Genomic DNA, 19482 nt, shown 5'->3' with positions numbered 1-19482 from the left:
AGTTTTTGATAATTTACCAGTATGTAGAAAGATATTTTAGTTGTTTAGTGACACACTTTATTGAATTTAAGTTAAAAAATAGTATTTTTTTTTTGTGAATGGCAACATGTGTTCTGCTTTGGAGACTAGGCCTATGTCATAAAAGCATGTGCCTTTTGATTGTTTGTACACGTTAGCATGAGTGATAGTGCAAGGCAACTAGGCTACTTTACATTGGAATATTGCCTGATCAATGAGTATAAAGCCTTTCCAATGGAGAAGAGAGTACTGATTTAGATACAATTCAAAGTTGTAGTAGGCCATATTAGGCTAATGCCTGACAGTTCTTAGCCTACAATCTTGTAGAAGACTAGGCTATAGCTTGTGGCGAAACCAACCTAGCCATTGGTGACTATCAGTACAATAGTTGCAATAAAATGATTATTTTGGTTCAGTTTTAAATCTACAGAGTTTTACTATGGTGTAGAGAGGGATGGAGCAGGGGCCACTGCCCCTTAACCTTATTTGGATTTTTTGATTTATTTTGAGGATAAGGTTTAATTTGCTCTTTGAAACGACTTTTGTTTGGCCAACACCTTGATGGTGTGTTGTAATATTGCAGTCAAGTATACCATAACCAAAACAGACCCAGAGCAAACATTGATTTTTATTGTTTTTCAGATGTACTATAAACCTATATTATATTGAAGATACAGAAATCTGAAAGTGTACTATTATCCCCTTTGGGCAGTTAGCGGTCTATTTACACCTAATAATGTCTGCTTTTGAAACTCGGTCCAAAGCAAAAAAGAAATTAGGTGATGTTGTTTACACTGAAGCAGCTGGCTTTCCAGCAGGAACCCTTCCTGTAGAAAAGGCAGTCCTTGAAAATATGTTGTACTTGTTACAGCCTAAGAGAGCAGGTGCAAATGAGAGAAGTAAATTGGATGCTGCTGGTATGATAGCAATGATGTTGCAAGAACATTGGTTGTTCTGCAATTTGTATACAGTTTCCACTATTGCAATTAAAAATCGTGTTGTTAAAATTTATGATGAATTTATGTATCTTTTGAGAATAAGAAAATCTCGTCAAAACAATCGGCATCAGAAACGAGTGAATGACTTCAATGACAGGTCCAGTGGTGTTTTTGATATATTTTGTGAAAATAACGTTCAAAGAAAAAAACTTGAAGCTCTCCATGGAGTAACGATGACCAGTATGGAATGGGACTTTCTGAAAGATCAACGCTCAGAACGAAAAATGTATTGTGAGGATTACATTGACAAACAGTGGTGTAAAACAATGGAAAGGCGAAAGCAAGATCTTCATGCTCTTGAACGATTGAGGTGCTCCGAAAAAAGAATCACGGAAGAATATAATGAAGGTTTAACTGAATTAAATGAGATGCTTTCAGACTCTGAACAATCTAGTGCTGTGTTGAGGTCACTTCAGACGACACTCCAACTGATGATGAAGAGCCTAAGCCAAAGAGGAGGAAAGTAGCTATTAATCATGTGGTTGATGACACTATGGCAAAGCAATACCAGCATGTTCGACTTACTTTGCGAAATGTTCGCAGTGAATTTTATGAAACCTTGGACAAACTAAAAAGTGTTTATCATATGTCTCAGCTCCAAGCAGAAGCAGCTATCGTGGAAACAGCAAACAAGATGTTTGGAAGAACTTGGAAGTTTCATGGTAGTGACCCGGATCAACTCGATTTGGACACTTTGCCGGACAGACATATTATAAGGAAAACCGGCAAAAGCATCGAAACAATGGCTCTTGATTCCATTGTTCAAGAAATTATGTTTTCTGAGAATAATGCAGCCATTACATATGCTAATGACGGATCAAAAAAACAAGGAGCTGGTTCTTTCATTGTACAGGGAATAATAATAAATGGAAAATATAGAGCACTGCCTACCTTGTCCATTGTTTCAGAAAGCAGAGCTAATTTGGCAGACTTGAAAATGAATACACTACGGATCCTCTCTGTGGCTAGTGATGTGGAGGCTAAAGATATATATGAAAAGATTGACTTTGTGTTGACTGATCAAACTTCACATAATTTTCAAGTGGACCACTTAGTGGCTGAAAAGTTTCAAACAAAAAAACTACCAGATCATGTCTTCTGCAATGTTCATCCAAGCTTGATGTTCAATCGTGAAATAAGTAAGCACTGGGCAAGTTTGGAAAACGCAATTGGAAAAGACAAAATTTATGCAAACTTTCTTGTTAATGCAACCTCATCAGCAAGAAGTGTCACTGAACAAGCTCTTAATTGCATAACAAGGCTAATTAATCATGATTTTGATCACAAACCATGGAATAAAGCCAGAGACTTTGACCTTCACATTGCCCCAAGGAAAAATCTATCAGTAAGCCTCAAAGATGAAAGATTTAATCGTTTGACTTTGTCCTGCGCTATTGTATTGTATCATATGGAAGACGTAGCTGATTTTTTGCGTAAATTTTGTCATGTTTTAAATCAGCTAGCATGCATTGTTAGGTCTTTCCTTGACATCGAATTTTTAGAGGTTATGTTTTGTATTGGAGCTCTTCTGGGTTTACACCTGGTTGAACCTTTTTTGTCACTCACTCTGTCCCAAACTACCACATACTCTAAACTAACACCTGCATTCCATCAACTTTATGAGGATCTGAACAACACAAATCCTGAAAAGCTATTCGATCTTGATAACCCTGCATTCCAATTCGTGTCATCCGATCGTTTTCATGCCACAAAGTACAGCCCAGAAATATGTGCAAGCATTGCACAAGTGACATCCACATACAAAGCACAACTTAAAAGCATGTTACAAGTTCTTCTTCCAACTATCGCTGAAGCATTCCAAAGACAAAAAGGAAACATTTTTGGATTCGGAGATCATAACCCAAAGGCAAATATATCCTTAGCCCACATGGATCAGGAAAAACTGGAAAAAGTGCCTATCCACAACATTGACTCTGAGAGAAGTGTTGGGTTCATTAACTATGAACTATCTCGCAGAGGGGCCAGAGAACTACCAGCAGCCTCTTCATCACAAGTAAAAAATAAATCCCAAGATCTAATTGAAAGTATGCCTTCTGGATCTTTCAAAAGTTATACCAAAAAAACCATCCTTATTCCTGAATTGCACCTAGAGTGGAGAAAACTTCAAGATAACTTGCAGAAAACGATATCAGAAAACAAAATGTCCGCTAATATTGCACTAGACCAAAGACGCCAAAAAGATCTTGCAGCTCTCAAATCCTTAGGTGGACCGTTTACTTCACCAATGGAGCTCGACAATTACGCAAATTCAATTCAAGCAGAAAGGACCAAGACAGACAGATTGTACAGAGAAATACGTTACGCCAGGGACACATCGTTATCCATTCCCAAAACTAGCGATATTTTTAAGCTGAAAAAAGGACACAAGAAGCTTCCACTTCACACATACATAACAAACTTGAAACTATACCTTGAAAATATTGTATCAAAGACTGATGTGACAATGGAAGACTTCAGTGAAGCAATCACAACAATTGTGACTGAATCAAAAAAGTAGTGTTTAGTCACTGTTTACGTACCACAAACAGTAAAAATTTTGAAAAATTCCAAAACTTTCAACCCCTATGTTCAAGGGGGTAAACGTTATTTTTACGCGTTAAAAGTAAGATGGTTGGTGTTTTTACATGTTTCTCCATATTTTCAGGGGGTTAGAGCATAACTTTTGGTCTAAGTCCCCCCCCTACTTAATCAACTGATTCAACAAAATTTCACAGCAATAATGCCTAACAACACAGAAACTCACAGCCTGCAGCCTCAAGCCAAACAAAACAGCTGCATTAAACTAAAGAACCACTCATTGACTTCAACAGTCAACACCCATTCGTCATCGCACATGACTAGAGAACTGTGTTCCGAAAGCTAGTGCAATTCGCTACTACCACAGCGAACTCGCAGCATCAGGCTAATACAGGTCGTTAAAATCTTCATTGTGAAGATATTTATGTATTCAGATATCAAAAGGCTCTGTGTCCAGTGACAGTTCTAAAGACTCAAGTAAATCAAAGATAGTTCAGCGATCTATCGATGACTTGAAAATGTACGAGACATTCTTTCCAGAATTATTTCAACTTTCGGTAGGTACCTCATATCTAGTCAAGCATGACAATCTTCTATCCATGCTGTGTTTGTGGAGGGCTACATTCATTTGGTTTTAATTTATAGATTAATAAGTTGATATTCGATTGAAAGCTAATTTTGCGAAATGGGTCATTCCATGCCAAATGAGCAAATTTTTTGGAAAAATTACACCACATGTCATAGATTTTATTGAAATTTGGCATACTTGTAGATGTCAAAGAAATATTAAGAACGCAAAAAAAAAATTTGAAAAATTTTATACATTGGTGGAGTTATGGTCGTTAGAAAAATCACCATTTTTGCCTGTTCCGCTTTAGCGATTTTGTCCAATTTCTTGTCATATTTCTAATTTCTTAACCAACGATCATACAATATGGCTGAAAATTGCTAGACAGACATTTTAAGACCCAAGGAATCCAAAAATATAGATTAAAAAGTCGTCAGAGAACTTCTTGATATGATTATAGAGGTTTCAATTTGATACATGCATTTTTCGGAGGCCAAACTTTGGGGGCCTATAAAAAAAATGGGTATAAAAATTAAGAACTGAAATTCTCATATTTTATACTTATACCATTACTTTTTCATGTCAAATAAAAAATATGAATTAATTTTGATAACTACTATGATAAAAGCTAAATTTTCTGACTTGCAAATTTTGTACTTTTTAACACTCATTGTACAAGATTTTTGTGTATGACATCACAATTTCCATTATTGCTTGTTGATGACATCACAATTTACATATTGTTTGTCATGACAATTGTTATGTAGATCATCAATGAATTGAATGCTGGTATATAATGCACTTAGGTTTAGTGTTGTAGGCCATGCACCATAGTAATATTAGTGGTAACTTGTAGAGTTAATTACCGTACTCTTTTAATTGTGATTTCAATTTTAGGTTGTCCTATTACTATTAGTAATGTATTATTCCTAACATGCTCGACAGATCTTGCAACCAGGAAATATACTTTTCCCACTGTTCAAGTGTTCAAAGCCCATCTATCTCCTTGAAGCAGAGAAATGTCAATGTTCATAACAAACATGTTCATCTGTTTCTGCAAGTCCACCAATGTCCACAAACCCACTGCTTCTAGCAAAGTGAATTTTATGGCACAATTTCTCCATTTTTTTGCAATATCGAATTGCTGTTATGAATAATTGTGTTATTGTAGAAGTAAAACTAATGTAGTACTAATAGGACAACCTAAAATTGAACACTAAACCTAAATGCATTACCAGCATTCAATTCATTCATGAGCTACATAACAATTGTGATGAAAAACAATATGTAAATTGTGATGTCATCAACAAGCAATAATGTAAATTGTGACGTCATAAACAAAAATCTTGAACATTGAGTGTAAAAAATACAAAATTTGCATGTCAGAAAATTTAGCTTTTATCATAGTAGTTATCAAAATTAATTCATATTTTTTATTTGACATGAAAGAGTATTGATATAAGTATAAAATATGTGAATTTCAGTTCTTAATTTTTAGACCCATTTTTTTTATAGGCCCCCAAAGTTTGGCCTCCAAAAAATACATGTAGCAAAGTGAAACCTTTATAATCATATCAAGAAGTTCTCTGTCAACGTTTTAATTTACATTTTTGGATTCCTTGGGTCTTAAAATGTCTGTCTAGTAATTTTCAGCCATTTTGTTTGATCACAGGTTAAGAAATTAGAAAGATAATAAGAAATTGGACAAAATCACTGAAGCGGAACAGGCAAAAATGGTGATTTTTCTAATGACCATAACTCTACTTTTTTGCACTCTTAATATTTCTTTGACATCTACAAGTATGCCAAATTTCGATAAAATCTATGACATATGGTGTAACCCGTTTGGCATGGAATGACCCAAATGTTAAATTGATCATTCTTGAAATCAGAGCCATGTTGTGCTTTACCAATACAGCTCAGGCATGAAAAATTAAAGAAACGTTTTATAATGGTTTGAATTTTTTCTTAAGTAATTTCTTTTTGTCTAATAACTAACTTTTAGTATCATAATATGGTTTCAATGTTCCTCTCACGCAACCAAGACTATCAATTGTAATTATCAAATTGATACTTTTTCTTTAGTCCAGTTACAAGCCTGACACTAGCAGTCGCCCCCACACCAGTGGGGAAGCTGAGCGGCAACAATCCACCGGCCCAAAACTCAAGGAGGTCCGCCACAGTCTCCCCAATCTCGCATGCTTCAGTTCCTCTGCCCTGGGTTCGCATCTTGACCACAGCGCTCACAGTTCACGATCAGATTCAAGCAACATTTCCAAAGCGTCAATGAACTTCGATGCATTGAAAATTGTTGGATTATCAAAAGTAAGACCGTGGTGTATATACATTATACAGTAATAACAGTATAGTTATTTTTATGTCTGTTATGTCAGCCGAGCTAATTGGTGAGAGTTATGACATGACACTCGAAAGGATACTGGTTCGATACAACTTGAGAGCATACGGCTCGGTCTTTGGGAAGATACCCGAAGTTGGACACGAAGATTTGCTTTCTTGTTTTCCCATGAACTTATTTTCAAATCGTCAACTTAGGGGCTTGTCTAAATATGGCTAACAAAAATGGTTGTTTTGTGTTGCTTTTATCTGGTTATATGTGCAACGCCGATTGCTTAGCATCACCATTCACCATAGCATCGACGCTACCTTACCAAACCAAGTTTAATTGAGTACATTTGGTTATTGTCAGAAAATGACTTCCTCTGACGTTGGGAGTTCCCGTTCAATATCCTCGTCACTGTCTCCTCGCTCCTCCAACAGACTTTCGAGCAATTCCAGCTCCATGAACTACAGCTCTGGAGACGATTATACGATGGGCGGCAATGAGCAGAAAGAGGCGACACCATGGAGTAAGAAAAAGGCAGGACACGGTAAGCATTTTGTCATCTTACGGCAGTGGTTTTCAACCAGGGTTCCGCCAGTAAGTCTAGGAGTTCCCCAAGTTTACATTCAAATCCGAGAGTCGATTTTATTATTATATGCATATTGTTTAAATATAATCAAATGTTGATTAGGTTTGCCACTATTAATAAATTTGCTACACTTTAACACGTCGCTGCGGTCCCGAATTTTCGTTGTTTTCTTGTGGTGCGATTACCTTTAACTTTTTGCTTTCCTGCCAAATTTTTTCAACATGTTTTCTTTGCTTCAAGGAGTTCTTATTAATCAAACGATGTTTTTTGCATAAGGCAATTAAATTATTGCAGGGGTTCCTCGAGCCCTGCCTCGAGCTTTTGGAATGTTTCATTGGGTTCCTTTCCACCAAAAAGGTTGAAAATCACTGCCTTACGGAAATGTTCCGTTGTGACAATGCAGAGTGCAGACGTTGTAACGATGTAAAAAATACTGATTGCTGGCTTACTTTATTTTATTTATGTTTTACAATCTTGTCATCAAGAACGGTATCTACAAAGCGTTACTTCTTAGTTAGAGCCTTTGACCTTATTAATTACTAAGCCAAAGCGTACTCTAAAGCGGGCCTGGACTTGACAGATAAACCACCAAGCTTCGAGAGGCCGTTCGACACTGCTCATACAACTAATTCAACGTTCCATTACGATGGCAATGATGCCTTGAGTAGTAAGTTTGTTTTTTTAATTGTAACTTTGTGTTCGTAGATTTGAAAGGTTAAACTTTGCATAAAGTTTACTTCGTTGCCTCACAATCATGTGAAACCAAATATCATCGCATGGATTAACATTATGGTAATTTATCAACGTTCAAGCTGCAGTATTTCTTGGTTATTGTTCAGTAAAATAAAGACAACGTGAAATTATGTGATTTTAAGCGTTCCTAGGCCTACAAAGCCACATTCGACATCACCATCCAAAGTCAAATCCAACTTGAAGACAAAAACAACGCTCGGACGCGAGCTGGAGCCGATGAAACAATTTATTTAACTTTTAACTCTGTATGCCACTTCAGCTGCGTTGCGTCACTTTTTCTTAGACATTGGCCCAGACAACAGGACGACCATCGAACAGGTCCAGAAGCTAGCAACTTTGACCAAATCAGCGAAGGAACAAACCAACACATTGTCAGGTGCTGACTTGTGGGGTTGCAAGACCCTCAGACGATCAGAGCACCAAGCACATAAGAAGTCAGTCCAAAGGTGGGTTTGTCATATCAACATCCACATCATTAGCTTCAGCGGTAGAGGGTTTAGCTGTATTCTTGCAGTGAAAGATATTTAGACGTTTTACTTTAAATACAGTATACGCATCTTTTGAAATTTTAAAGGTTGCACTCTTGTAATGAATCAAGCAAACATTGCACAACAGCAGCACGATTTAAACAAGGTCAACCAACTTATCGCGTTGATAATTTTAGCGAATTAGTAAATTACATCTACTATCACAGTGTTGCGATGAGTTTATCTACTTTTTCTTGCCTTGTAGACTTACAACAGCTTGTAAATTATGACGATGACTTTAACAGCCTATTGCTAAGCGATTTTCTCCCACTCAAAACTTTTTTTTACATTGCAACGACTACAGTCGTCAAATCAATGTAAAAAAGAACTGAAGAGCTGGCTGGGTTAATGTTGTGCAGCGATGTTGTCTGTCATAGTCATTCTAACCATTTCGTTTCAATTAGAATGGCTTTAAGATGTTTTTTTACGTTTGATTAATGATTGTTTGTGAGTGCACAACGTTTGATTTTGTTTCTTATTTAATGGGAAGTCAGGATTGATTTGGTGGACCTGGCATTTAGTAACTTCCTATCAATTTACTGCTAAAAGTAAGAGCTATTGAAGCACTGATGCTAAACATTCTACATATCTAGTTGCCATCATGCAGTGCTTGCTTGTTGTAGGTTGATTAAGTCGAAGGTGCTTGAAGATGTCGCCCGAACACTTTTCCCCGAGAAGCTGATGAACAAATTGGTTTATTCGAATGAGCAGAAAGTCGTCGACAGCGTCGCGTATCGGTTCGAGACCGCTCAGTTGTTGAAATGCGACGTCGTCGAGCCCGCGGAGACGAAACAACGGTCCGATCCTCTTCCCAGCAAACCTGGCAACACTGAAGAAACGCCGCAAAGTAAAACACGGATCGAAGAAAAGTTAGTGATCAATGTCCCGTCGATCCGCGATCTTGAATCATCATCGACATCGGTGTCGGACGACACTTGGCCTGGAGTTTATTTGGACAAGAAGAGTTCAGAAAATGGCGTCGATCATTCGTTTTCAAACGGAACAGAGGGTTGCCCTTCGGATAAGGATCCTAGTAATGTTCTCCCCAGCATAGCGGAAGCTTCTTGTTATTCTCTCAAGTTCGATTCACGTTTTGAAAGCGGGAACCTGAGATCGGCTGTCCAGGTAACAGAAGAAAACTTTGCTTGCTAGTTTGCTTACATGTGTTGATTTGGTGCAAATCTTGGAGTTTCTTTATCATGCTTTTAGTTTGAAATAATCGCTAATCAGTGGGGTTTTTCAGAATTTTACTACAAATAGAAACCTGTCTGGAATGCGAAACTCAAATAACTGTTTTGATTTCTTGCATATATGATATGTAAATAGTTGTAACATGCACATTCTTAGAGCATGGTTTGTTGTGCTTTCTCAGTTAATCACCGCTTTGACTGCTGACTATCTCAATGGAACAATGTCTCATTTAAGTTACTTTCTCATTACGGTAGACGGCAGAGCCTTCAATACTTTGGACTTGCGAGAGAAAATTCGCACAGAAAGACTTAGGCTACTCAGTAGTTAGCACACTGTGGCTACCAATCTTTATTGTTTGCTCAGGTCCGAGAATACGAATATGATCTTGTACTGAATCCAGATTGCAACAGCAACCACCATTTTCAGTGGTTTTACTTCGGCGTCACACAGATGAAGAAAGGCAAGCATTACCGGTTTAATATTGTCAACTGCGAAAAGAAAGGAAGCGCCATTAATGAAGGTAGTTTGAACTGATTTTCATACATGACTTTAAACTGATGGATTGTTACCATGCTATGTAATAATCTAATGGTTAGGAATCGATTTTGCTTTTCTAAGGTCAAGAATCGATTTTACTCTATAAATAGTATGTTCACTTTATCAAGAAAAAGTAATGAAGACTAAAGAGTTTGAAGAAGGCTACTATTACATAATTTTTAAGTTTTTCAACGTTGTATTTCTTCAAGGGGTGCTGTCCCCATTGATGATGAAATAATAATGCATTTGTTGGCTTTTGTGACTTTTGGCTTTTGTGAATTCCTTGTAAAGCAAAACACTTCTCCTACGAGCTCTCTATTTCTAGGGATGCAGCCTGTAATGTACTCGATGGCTGAGGCGGGACTGGGCCGCCCCTACTGGGTCAGGGCTGGCAGAGAGACGTGTTACTATAGAAACCACTTTCTTCGAAACTACACATCAGCCGGTGGCCTGAAAAGTCGTACCTACTTCACACTGACCTTCACTGTGGTCTTCCAACATAGCAACGATACTTGCTACTTTGCTTACCACTATCCGTACACGTACACGAAACTGCAAGTACGACAAAGCATTGGTATTAGTTTGATAGTGTGATTTTTAGCTTGTTTTCTGTTGAAAATAAGCAAAACAAGGCTGAATGTGCAGCACATAAACACTTAATGAAATGCCAAAATACTGAGGGCAGCTGACTCGATGACTGCATGTTCTTTCGCTGCTTTGTGCTGTGTTTTATATGTGATACTGCGTGTTATCTAATGGGCAAAAAAAAGCTTGATGATTATTATTTTTATCAATTTTGATTTGAAGCTGTGTTAGCTTACAGCAGCGCAACGCACTTTATCTTAGCATTTAGTCTCTTGCTAAGACAGTTCCTAAGTTTGTGGATGAACTGTCCATTGTACTTTCCTGCCCCCGATGTCTCCATTCGACTACGTCACGTAAACATATTGTTTTTTAGCTGGATCTTCAGCACTTCACCGAGAAGGTTGACCCCTCGACCATGTTTGTCCGTCAACAGACCTTCTGTCATACACTAGGTGGAAATCCTGTGCCTGTCCTCACCATCACAGCTCCTCCAATATCCGACGACACTATTTCTGAAAGGCAAGCTACTGCAGAGATGAGTGAGTACTTGGAAAAAAGATGTAGCCTTCAAACATTTCAATCGTCCATTTGATTTGTTTTGGAAATAAAAATCTGTTACCTAACGATATTACCAGAAAATTTGGAAACAACAACGAAGTTCATCTTGCGGATTGCCTTCTCTACATTGCTGTAAGACCTAGACCTTTAAATAAAGACAAAATAATTGGAGCACTGTTGGTAAAACCTTGCGGCCACCGCATGCGATGAAAATTTGAAATCATTAATGACTACCAGTATCTTCTTCCCAGGATCACGTCCTTACATCTTCCTCACTGCGAGAGTTCATCCTGGGGAGTCGAATGCATCTTGGACCATGAGAGGAACTCTGCGTCTTCTACTGACTCCTCCTCCAAGTGAAGACGGAGAAAACGAATCGCTAGCAGCAGTCGCTGATGAACTTAGGAAATCTTACATTTTTAAAGTCATCCCTATGCTTAATCCAGATGGAGTCATCAACGGCCAGTAAGATTGATAGACTTTCTTGTTCTTCTTTCTCTTGTTCTAAATTGATAGATGTATGTATAATTATATGTTAGCGTTAAAAAGATATAGAATGTTTTTCATCGAAGATCTGTACAGCTTTTCATTTCTATTTGGGCCGCACTGTCGTCTTACATCCATGGCTCTGTATTCTTATATAACTTTTGCTTCCAGTGGACGTGCAAATGTTTTCAGAAACATGTTGAACATATCTAAACTATTTTGAAGATAAAGTACTGTATAAAAGAAAACGACAATTCAAAGTGAACGTTTAGTTTATCCTACATTGATGTGCCCGAAAAAATAATCGGATTAACATAATTTAACCTTAACATAACGTCAACAATTGTCTTTCCAGTCATCGCTGTTCTCTGAGCGGGGAAGATCTGAACCGGACCTGGTCCGACCCCAACTCGGAACTGTTCCCAACTATCTACCACACCAAGGGTTTTCTTCAATATCTCCAATCAATTCAGAAAGGTACCACACTGCTTAATTCCCACTACACCAGTTGTTCCCAGTCTGCGTGTAGCCAACAAATTCTTACCACGTTGAGTCAATGGCAATGATTGTTTGAAAATAGAAAAATTTGTTAGTTAAAATAGTAACGATGGTCCTATACTCAGTTTCTGAGCATTGAGAAATGAGAAGATGATGTTCTCATCACACTAGGGCCTTAGGCCATCGGCACCAACCAGAGTAGAATGGCCAGTTTCTTGCTCTCGGCCTCATTTCAATAATACACTCTGAGATGAGCGGTGTTTATCAACAACCAGCTAAAGCTGGCTGTCAAACCAGGTTTGGATTATTGGAAAGCCAATGCCGTATCCGCTGCTAGATAATACTTAGAATATATGAAAGCCAAGCTTGTGAACTTGATTTTAGCTCCTTTGGTCTACTGCGACTACCACGGACACTCGCGGAGAATGAACGTGTTTCTATATGGCTGCTCTAAGAAGGAGTCGATAGCAGCCGGTGAAAGTCACTCAGTCGCTGATGGGCCAGACGATGCTGGGTATAAGGTGAGTTTACTAACCACTGGACCTGACAAATGAATGTTGTTATATATTTTTTATATTTTATTTGTTGTTATATTTTATCACGGGGACAAACCACAGACCAATCAAGCGTTCCTTGTTGGTTGCCTCACTCATCATTTACCGAATCAAGTAAAATACTGCACGTAGTATCAGACTACACCAAACTGTGTAGTCCGGTTAACATTGTCAACCTGTTGGAGCACTGATTTATAACATCTGTTAAAATGTGACTGTTTGTTGTTAGCAGCACAATTTTTAAGTTTATAAAATTTTTCCAATTGTTTTAAGATCAAGATTTCTACAAATTGGTTTGTTGCATCACAGAGCTTGCCGAGGTTGCTGGGGCATTTCGCGTCGCCATTTTCTGTCAAAAACTGCAACTTTGTGGTCGAGAAGTCGAAAGTATCCACCGCTCGCGTCGTGGTCTGGAAGGAGATAGGGGTGGCCAGGAGCTACACCATGGAAAGCACCTACTGCGGCTGCGACCAGGGGCCTCTCAGGGGCAAACAGATCGGAACACGGTGAGTGAGAGCAATCTTGGAAGAAATTCAATGTTGGAATGCGATTATTGGAAAACTCACTTAGCGTGCAAGCTAAACCGTTTTATTAAAATACATATTTAAAGGCAAGATAGTTGGGACGCCTTGTTGCTCTTATCAAAAAATGAAGCCAAAATGAAGATATTAAGCTCATGTTCAGAAACGGTTTCTAGACTGTTTTAAAAACGTTTGCTAAGCATGAGTTTAGTATCTTCATTTTCGGCTTTTTACTTTATTTTTTATTAAACGTAGAAATACTTGTAGTACTAATGAGTATTGCTTAGCCTACTGCTGGTAGTCAGGTAGAGCTATTCTATTTCTTACTAGAATTTGTTTCTTTCATTTACAATTAATTTGCTTTTGTTTTAAGATTCTCCTTGGAGTTGTACTTCATTACATTTGTAGCATGCTGTGTTCTCTATTTGCTTCCTTCTTTCAATTGGTTGCGCGATCAGGGAAAGTTATCAGCTCTGCTTTGTATTGTCGATGCAGCTGCTTGAAGTTTATTGTTGTTTCCAGCGACATGGAGGCGATGGGTTCGAAATTTTGTGAAGTTCTTCTGCATCTGAAGGCGAAGGACAAATTGAGGAGTCTGCCTGTGTTGGATTCTGACGACGAAAATATGCCAACCACGTCACATCCTGCCGCCGAAGACCGCGCCGCGCTGATGAGTCCCGGATGTCCGGTGAACTCTGACGCCGAGTTGACCCCAGACGATGATCTTTGGGGGGCCCTGGACGAAGCTTACGACGTCCACGTAACTGCAAGCAGAAAGTTTTCCTTCCAGTCTTCCTTGAAATCACGTGACCCGACGTATGACAACACAAGCGGGAGTGATATGTCATTTTGGCGTTATGACGCTGATCAGCCAAGCATGTCGTCCACGAGTGACTCAAAACGACCGTCACTCTTGAGTGACACTTCGTTTTTCAGCCTCGAAGACTCCTTTGCTGACTTGGATTCAACTTTGACCTCAGGTAACCTCGACAACATGATGCCATTCGAGGTCGTTTCCGGTAAAGTGTCACCTGCGTCTGGCAGAGTGATTAACTGTGATTTTGAAGATGAGGACTTGGTGAGAACTGCTCCGAGACCATTTGAATCCGGTTTGGTGGTGAGGAAGGCCAGTCGGCATCATCGCTTCTCGTTGGATGACTCCGCAGCGCCATCTAGCAGTTCTAAAAGTAAACAAGAAGCCAAGACAGCTCGGGCAAGAAGACGTTTGAGAAGACAGTCAAAGGAAGGAACTGATGAAGTAAGAGCTGAAAACGAATCCTTACAGTGATCCTAATAATAAGGCTAATGCTGCTCAGTATGAGTTAAGCAACAAATTTTAGATTAACATGTCACCGACACTGATTTTCGTATTCCTTTTTGCATCCACGTTCACAGCGAAATAAAATTCCTTAAATCATTATCAGCGGCTTCCACTGTTGATCACAATAATTTCGCTCAACCATTCCCAGCTTCCGTTCACTGTGTCATGGATGAGGTGCAGGACATTCCTAACTGCGACCCACAGCATGCAGCTTATTGTTTAATGTTTATAGAAAGTGATGACTTTGGACAGCAATACCGAATTTATTATACGTTATCTAACGTTGAATCAATATAAAATAGGGGTTTGTAATAAGGATTACTTGTATGCAAGCAGCATATTACACAGTGAATACATCTTTGCCAAAACACGTTTCTTACTCACTGTTACTCCTGTACGTTGTAATGCTCTGATTTTGTGTGTAAACATGTTCCAGCACAACGGAAACATATCCTTGGTATATTGACATCCATTGTAGCCATGACTTATGTAAAACTACTATTATCACACGTATAAGACATTATATTTGTTGCGATTTGATACTTTTTATTTATACGTTCTCTACACTACTCGTTTCATTATACACCAAGTATTTGTTTCAACTGTAAGCAGTTTTAGCGCATTTTGCTGCAAAAATTTTTTCCAACGATTTTTTTCTGTTTCTTTATCAAAAAGGAAAACTCGCATTTTTTATATTGTGTAGTTTGAAAAGCTGTAGTACTTTTCTACGTAAAATGTGAACTATGGTTTTAATTTAATCATAATTTTAGTTGTACGGATTCCTTTTAGGTTTTCTTGAGATTTAATTAAGGATAGCATCTAATCTGTAACAGAATCCTGTTCAATAGTATAAGTAGAGATTTATCACTACAAGGCGAAGAAAGGTAAAATGAGCAATCGGTGCACGGTTCTAATGGGGTCTCCGCTTTTTTTTTTACCTAAGTGTAAGCCAAAGAATCCCGATACTCAATTTTAAATCACCTTTAATGACCAAAGTTGAAAACATCTACATATGAAAAAAAATCTAGTAAAACGTGATTATAAATTTTAATAAAACCTTACAAATAAATAAGAGGTTTTTGTTAACCGACTTTAAGCTTTAAAAATAAATATTCTACTCGTTTCTTCAAAACTTCACCTGCATCCTCTGCTGCGTTCTTGGTATGTTTCGCGGTGGGCAACACCTGGTGGTGTACACAGTACGTTGCTTGTGTGTAACTTATTTGTAACAATTGATCATTGTGATGCCGCATAAACTTGCATATATTCAATGTACCAACAAGGTTTTGGCTTTTTTACATTTAACTATGGTTTATGGTTCGATTCCAGTTCCAGGCGGAAGGGGGTATGGCAAGCATGAAACTATTTTTGAGACGTTTTTGATGCTTTATTCTGAAGAGAGAAACGGTGCTGGCTGCTTTATCGATCATTAAATCGCCTTTTCAAAATAGTTAGTCAAATGACGAAATTATTACTTGCAGTTGCTCCTGTAACGTTGTCAAAACATTATTCTTTCTTTAAAGTGACATTTCAATGTATTATGAATGTGAGAAAGAAATTGAAAATACGAAAATCTTCTGTTTGCATCTGTGTTATTATGATCAGTTAAAGCATTTCTGTCTGCATCATTTTTTTGGGACACTATGCTTTGTAAGTCACGTTTATTCGATATAATTTGAGGTTGCCTTTTCATTAAAGTGAGTTATTTACGATGTGCGATGTTGCCGGTCCCGCTGGCACGGCTTCTTACAATTACGTTGTTTTGTGTATGAGTTCCATAAAACAACCACGTCAGGGAAATAAGAAAGCGGCGTTTTTGTTGCATCTTGGGTCCTTCCAAAATTTCCAGTTCTTTGACCCCTGCCAACGCTGGGGTTCACAACTTTCTCTGATAACTTGCGCCCAGCATTTCAATACCACGTGATAGACCCAGTCTTCATTTGAATGGGTTTCAGCGTAACTTGTTCCCTTGTCTATCTAGGATCTTACAAAAAAACACTCCGCTCTCTCAAAACAAGAGTTTAAAATTGTAGTGATGACGAAAGAGATTACAATTATAATGGCAACACTGGTATTCCCTCGTTGATTCCTCTGTCGGTGCTGTGTACAATGCTCTAACCCCAATGTAGTGTTGATTGGCCGCTGTATGTCGTTACTGTGGTATCATAATTACCCAGACAGCAAATCCAGCAAATCAGCTTGATTCAACGTCTACAGATGTTAAATCAATGTAAACAAAACAGTTGATTTGCTGTCTGGTATATATTGCTTTATCTGCTTCGTGTATTATTTCACCACCAGCTGCATAATCACCACCATTGATTTGTATGGTGAAAAGTCAGCATGAGCATAAAATGCGCTCATTTTCTACTTACAGACGCAAATTTGCCACAATTTTTTACAAATATTTTTTTTATGTTGTAAACTGTGCAAACCGCACCTTTTCAATGGGCTCCACATTGGCAATCGGAGTTCATCATTTCAACAAGGAATCAGGTGCAGATCCAAACTGAGGTGATACAGCGGTCGCCTACTCCAAAACATAAAGTTTTTTTTACCTTTTTTTTGTCACACTTAGCGACTGTGCCTAGCACATAGATTATATTATGTTGTTGTTCATTTTCTATTTTAAAGCGGAATTTTTCAATTTAATGCAAACAACGTTGGCTATTTTAGTGTTGTTCTAGTTAGAAATCAAAGCTAATCTACAAACTACAAGACATCTCTGAAATTGTCATCGAGTCACCCCTGCGACGAATTGTCAAACTCACATCGTTTGGTCAAACACGTAGGCTAATTGGTCTTTGGCTGAATTGTTGTGAAAACTAGACTACTTTTGCTTATGAAACGTGTAGCAATATTTGTTTTAAACATTCTGTGATGTTACTTATCAGCGTTATTTGAATGTGGTTGTTTCTTGTAATAGCAAGCTTGCTTTCTGTGGTGTCTATTTTAATCGTTCAGTATAGCAATTACAACATTTTTCAAAATACGTCTATGTTTTTGAGATCTACAGCTGCAATAAGACTAAGTGAAACTGCTCGTTGATGGTCTGCGGAAAATTTTAAATTTAATTCAATAGTTGAAATAGTAATTTTCAAATTTGCACTGTCAGTCTGGTGGGCCAACCAAAAGTAGGTTAAGTAAAAACTACGCGTATTCTAAAACGCTAAACCTCACAGCGCTCTCCTCCAGTGGAATATACTAAATATGCTCTTTAAGTGAGACACGAGCTATGTTCGTTTGGTCAGTTGTTCCGCAGCAAGATGGTTCGCCAGAGAAAGCCACATGCTCGTGGGTTTAGCTACATGGTACAGCAGAAATCACCTATATAGTGACACCTGAAGGACCTTCGAACAAATGTCGCTATAGCGAAATGTCACGATAGCCGAAGACCAGCTCCACAAGCACAGCTTCAAAGTCGTCGATGCACACGCCATAAGTTCAGTGCTTCTCAATCTTTGGGTTGCGACGGACCCTTTCAATATCAAGCCCATGACTCCAAAAGTATCGAAAGTGAACCTGAGTGTGAAAATTTTACAAATAGTATTTAAATATATGAAGTTTTAAGTGATACATTGACTTTAGAAAAAAATCCTCCAATTTAAGCGCAAAGATAGAAAGTAATGCTTTATTTCTTCTTCACACGACCTACCACATTAGGCTAATCTGAACACAGCCTACTTTTTCAGATTTTGTTGGCATATATTATTAAACATCGCATGGACATTGAGCCTATACTTGTTTTGAGTAGCCTACTCTTAAATCTACGGTAAGTTCTAATCAATAGCGTAGGCCTACTGGGCGAAGTAGTCTGCAGTTTACTCACACGCGTTGGTATGCATAAGACGTATCTTTGCGTTAATTTGCGCGATTTAACAAATTATTGGCTCATTTAACAGACGGTAGCCACTTTAACAAAGAAAAATTCTGCCACTGCAATTGACTAGAATGCACCGCCAACCAATCATAAGCTACGTTTTCTATGACGTGAAAAAGAGCGAAAAGAAGATGATACAAAGCAAATCAAGTGATGGATTTTCTGTCAGCTGATTGGCTTAGGGGTTAGGGCTAGAAAGTAGTTATTTCATTGACGCGGGTTCGATTCCCACCACTGACCACTGCTATTGCTCTTTTTTCTTCTGTAATTACCAAATAAAGTTCAAAACAAGCATTAACTCTCTGGCTGATTGCTAGAAAGGTCACAATTGGACGGTAGCCTCTTATAACATGTTCTGATTGGTTGGCGGTTTCATTCTGATCAATTTCAGTGGCAGAATTTCTACTTGTTAAAGTGGCTACCTTAACAGACAAGCATTGGCTTATATTGATTCGATTATATTTGATTGGAGAAAAATATTTGGATTAAAAATTGAAAAGTACCTGGCAACACTTTGTTTATCGTCCCACTCTCTGGGTGGTGTGCAACTGTGCATACGTATACGTTCATTTCATACTCAACTCACCGCTAAACAGCTAATGACATCCGTAATGCGACATTGTAGGTCACCCTAGATCGGCGATCGATTGTGATAAACAGTGCGCACTGCGCAGCAGCTGTTGTGAGCTTGAGCTATCAGCCTATTCACGAAGGAGTAATTGTGCAGTCATTAATTGCATCCTCGAGTTGTGATAAACAAATTGACTAACCTGAAAATTAGTGAGCCTAACTGAGCAAGCGAAATGTGCACTTTTTACATTAATTTAACATCAACAAACGTTTATGGCAGTGGAGACATTTCGATTGGCAAAGTTCGTCCTTTTTGTATCCATTCAACGTCTGCAGGCTACAGACAATGGAACATACATACTGTAGTTGCGTTTCAGCTGGTTGGGTGAGGACAACCATACCTGAATTAGCCATATATTTCGGACAAAGCTATATCTAGGCAAAGTACC

The 19482-nt window shown here is 38.3% G+C and overlaps 1 protein-coding gene across 1 annotated transcript in view; it reads left to right on the top strand.

The window, feature by feature from the left end:
• LOC145775473 (cytosolic carboxypeptidase 1-like) overlaps positions 1–17568 on the top strand; it is a 28278-nt gene extending 10710 nt beyond the window's left edge. The window contains exons 12-25 of the mRNA XM_082586767.1: positions 3989–4111; positions 6208–6447; positions 6830–7010; positions 7633–7719; positions 8089–8251; positions 8956–9457; positions 9887–10043; positions 10386–10618; positions 11019–11184; positions 11455–11668; positions 12045–12166; positions 12572–12708; positions 13051–13247; positions 13785–17568. Coding sequence (XP_082442893.1) covers positions 3989–4111; positions 6208–6447; positions 6830–7010; positions 7633–7719; positions 8089–8251; positions 8956–9457; positions 9887–10043; positions 10386–10618; positions 11019–11184; positions 11455–11668; positions 12045–12166; positions 12572–12708; positions 13051–13247; positions 13785–14550 — 3288 coding nt within the window. The 3' untranslated portion in view covers positions 14551–17568. The remainder of the gene's footprint in view (positions 1–3988; positions 4112–6207; positions 6448–6829; positions 7011–7632; positions 7720–8088; positions 8252–8955; positions 9458–9886; positions 10044–10385; positions 10619–11018; positions 11185–11454; positions 11669–12044; positions 12167–12571; positions 12709–13050; positions 13248–13784) is intronic.
• Positions 17569–19482: the final 1914 nt, after the last annotated feature.

Source organism: Aplidium turbinatum, chromosome 8 (genome assembly GCF_918807975.1).
Source record: "Aplidium turbinatum chromosome 8, kaAplTurb1.1, whole genome shotgun sequence".
Lineage (NCBI taxonomy): Eukaryota > Metazoa > Chordata > Ascidiacea > Aplousobranchia > Polyclinidae > Aplidium > Aplidium turbinatum.
The sequence above is the reverse complement of the archived record's forward strand: the minus strand, read 5'-3'. Positions and strand labels throughout refer to the sequence as shown.